The sequence below is a fragment of the Aplysia californica genome, unplaced genomic scaffold (assembly GCF_000002075.1).
Source record: "Aplysia californica isolate F4 #8 unplaced genomic scaffold, AplCal3.0 scaffold00571, whole genome shotgun sequence".
NCBI classification, from domain to species: Eukaryota; Metazoa; Mollusca; class Gastropoda; order Aplysiida; family Aplysiidae; genus Aplysia; species Aplysia californica.
Genome location: NW_004797841.1, coordinates 53,103 through 55,602, shown reverse-complemented (window position 1 = coordinate 55,602; position 2,500 = coordinate 53,103). Strand labels below are relative to the sequence as shown.

The 2,500-nt window shown below is 34.4% G+C and overlaps 1 protein-coding gene across 1 annotated transcript in view; it reads left to right on the top strand.

Moving 5' to 3' along the window:
* The window catches only part of LOC101849723 (kinesin-like protein KIF28P), a gene marked incomplete in the record, with an annotated part of 45,672 nt that overhangs the window by 41,393 nt on the left and 1,779 nt on the right, over nucleotides 1-2,500 (top strand). Inside the window, 2 exon segments of the mRNA XM_013087305.2 lie at nucleotides 1-69; nucleotides 1,942-2,022. The exon segment at nucleotides 1-69 is cut by the window's left edge and continues 84 nt beyond it. Of these exon segments, the coding sequence (XP_012942759.1) occupies nucleotides 1-69; nucleotides 1,942-2,022 (150 nt within the window).

Below are 2,500 nucleotides of genomic sequence, written 5' to 3'. Positions count from 1 at the left end.
ACCAAGATGGCCATCCTGGCAGACGCACGAGCCAAGCAGGGCGTCTCTGCGGCCAACGATAACGTCAAGGTTAGTTGGTCACTTTTAACCCTATCCGTACGTCGTGTTTTACTATCGTATCCATACAACGTGGGGAACTCAGGTTTTTTTGTTCAACCCTTTTATGTCCAAATAAAAACACATTTCTGTGAGAATTATATTGAAAAACGTTGATTAAAAGCTCAAAATATGTAATTTTTCAGTTTTCAAGGACTCTTTAGCTATTGAAGTTACCAAACTTTGGTGGCCATTTTCTCACTATTTTTACAGCGAAAACACGTGAACTTTCAATCTCAAAAAACTTCACTTCTGCTCAAGATAGATGGGTATATTTTCATCAAAAGCAAGCTTTAAGATGATAACAATAATTCCACATGCTCAAAAATTGACGAGCGCGTGATTTCACTGCATAGTGACACAAACAGTCCTCTGATATGTACTAGATTAAGATATGGAAAAATTAATACACGATTAAAAATTTTTAAACGTGAAATAGTCCTCTGATATACCATGTACTAGGTATTAAATTTGATAAAGTTCGAATAGAGAATCCAGCATGTGCTGGTATTAAAAATTAATAAATTTTAAATAGCCCTTCGGGTTGTACCACGTTTAAAAAATTGATAAACGATTAAATATTAATAAACAGGAAATAGCCCTCCTCTGTGATCGGGTTGCTCAAAATTGATAAATTTTAAATAGCCTTCCAGCGTTTTCTTGGTACTGAAATTAGTAAAATGATGTTAAAATCAATAAATGTTATATAGCCCTCCAGCGTGTACTGGGTATTTAAAATTAATAAAGGTGAAATAGTCCTCTGGTATGTACTAGGTATTAAAAATCTAAGAAATTTTAAACAGTGAATTTGGCGTGTACTGGTATTAAAAATTAATATACGTGAAAACGCTCATCACTTCGTACTAGGTATTAAAAATTAATAAAATTAAAATAGCCATCGGATGTGTTACACGTTAAAAAAATTAATAGATTATAAATAGTCCTCCAGCGTTCACTTGGTATTAAACGATAATAATGAATCACATAACACAAGGTAGGCCTTTTATTTTACTTTCACTTTTACTATTAGTGTACCTTCTTATTGTTTTCCATGTACTGTTGTTTAGTTACTTTTAATCATGTTCGTTTTTGTATTATTCATTTTCCGTTGATTTTTTTTTTCACTCGGTTCACTTTAATATAGAGATTTGACGGAGAGAAAATGAAATGTGACACAAAATGGTGGAATCAGGCGCTTGTCAATTTTTTAGGCTTTTGGTGTTATCGGTATCATCTGAAAGCCTTTTCATTTGCCTTACTTTTGGGGGAAAAAATATATTATATAATATGTTGAATAGAAGTCAAAATATTTGCGATTGAAAGAGGTCAGGGTCTCCTAGTCTCAGAAATAAAATAAGCGAGGAAATGGCGCCAAAATTTGGTAACTTCCATAGCCTGAGAGTCCTTGGAAACGGACTATTTTCATTTTTTGGTGCCTTTAATCAATGTTTTTCAGTAAAATCCATACAAAAATGTGTTTTTTAATAATGAAAGGTGTCAAGCCAAAAAAAAAACAATTAGAAAAAAAAATTTCTTCGGCCAAAAAAATGCTGATTTTTAAAATTTCATTATCATGCCTTGCAAATACATGGTGCAAGTTTTTTGTTCACTTAATATACAGATTTGATGGAGAGAAAATGAAATCATGATGTAAGTTTTTTGTTCACTTTAATATACGGATTTGATGGAGAGAAAATGAAATCATGATGTAAGTTTTTTGTTCACTTTATAGAGATTTGATGGAGAGAAGATGAAATCATGATGCAAGTTTTTTGTTCACTTTAATATACAGATTAGACTGAGAAAAAATGAAATCATGATGTAAGTTTTTTGTTCACTTTATAGAGATTTGATGGAGAGAAAATGAAGTACATGATGCAAGTCAACATGCTGACCAAAAAACAGGAGAAGATGGAAGCCAAACTGGTGAGTTTCGTAACATTTGAGAAAATGTATTCATATTAAGTGTTTTGTTTGGTATTGGTACCAGAGAGATTGGGGGAGGGGGAGGGGGGAGTTTGACCCAAGAAAGAAGGGGGGGGGGAGGGGGTTGTCCCAAGTCCCTTTGTACAAGTTGTTAAGTGTCGTAATTTTGAAAGCAGTAAAATGGGTGTTGGAATTATTCCAACTCTAACTCAAAAGTCAGTGATTTTTCTTTCTGGGTCCCCCTTTTTTATATTTCTGTGGTTAGTTTATACTTTTATCAAAGTCATTCATTTCTGTCTGTCTGTCTGTTCTCTTTCTCTCCCTCTCCTCCAACTTCCTCTCCCCCTCCCTCCGTCTCCCTTTCCCTCTCCCTCTCTCCCTACCCCTCTCCTCCTCCCTCCCCCCTCCCCTCCAAAGCATCACGTATACATGATGTGAGATGTATAAAATATAACATTTTTCTCTTTCTCAACCCCCC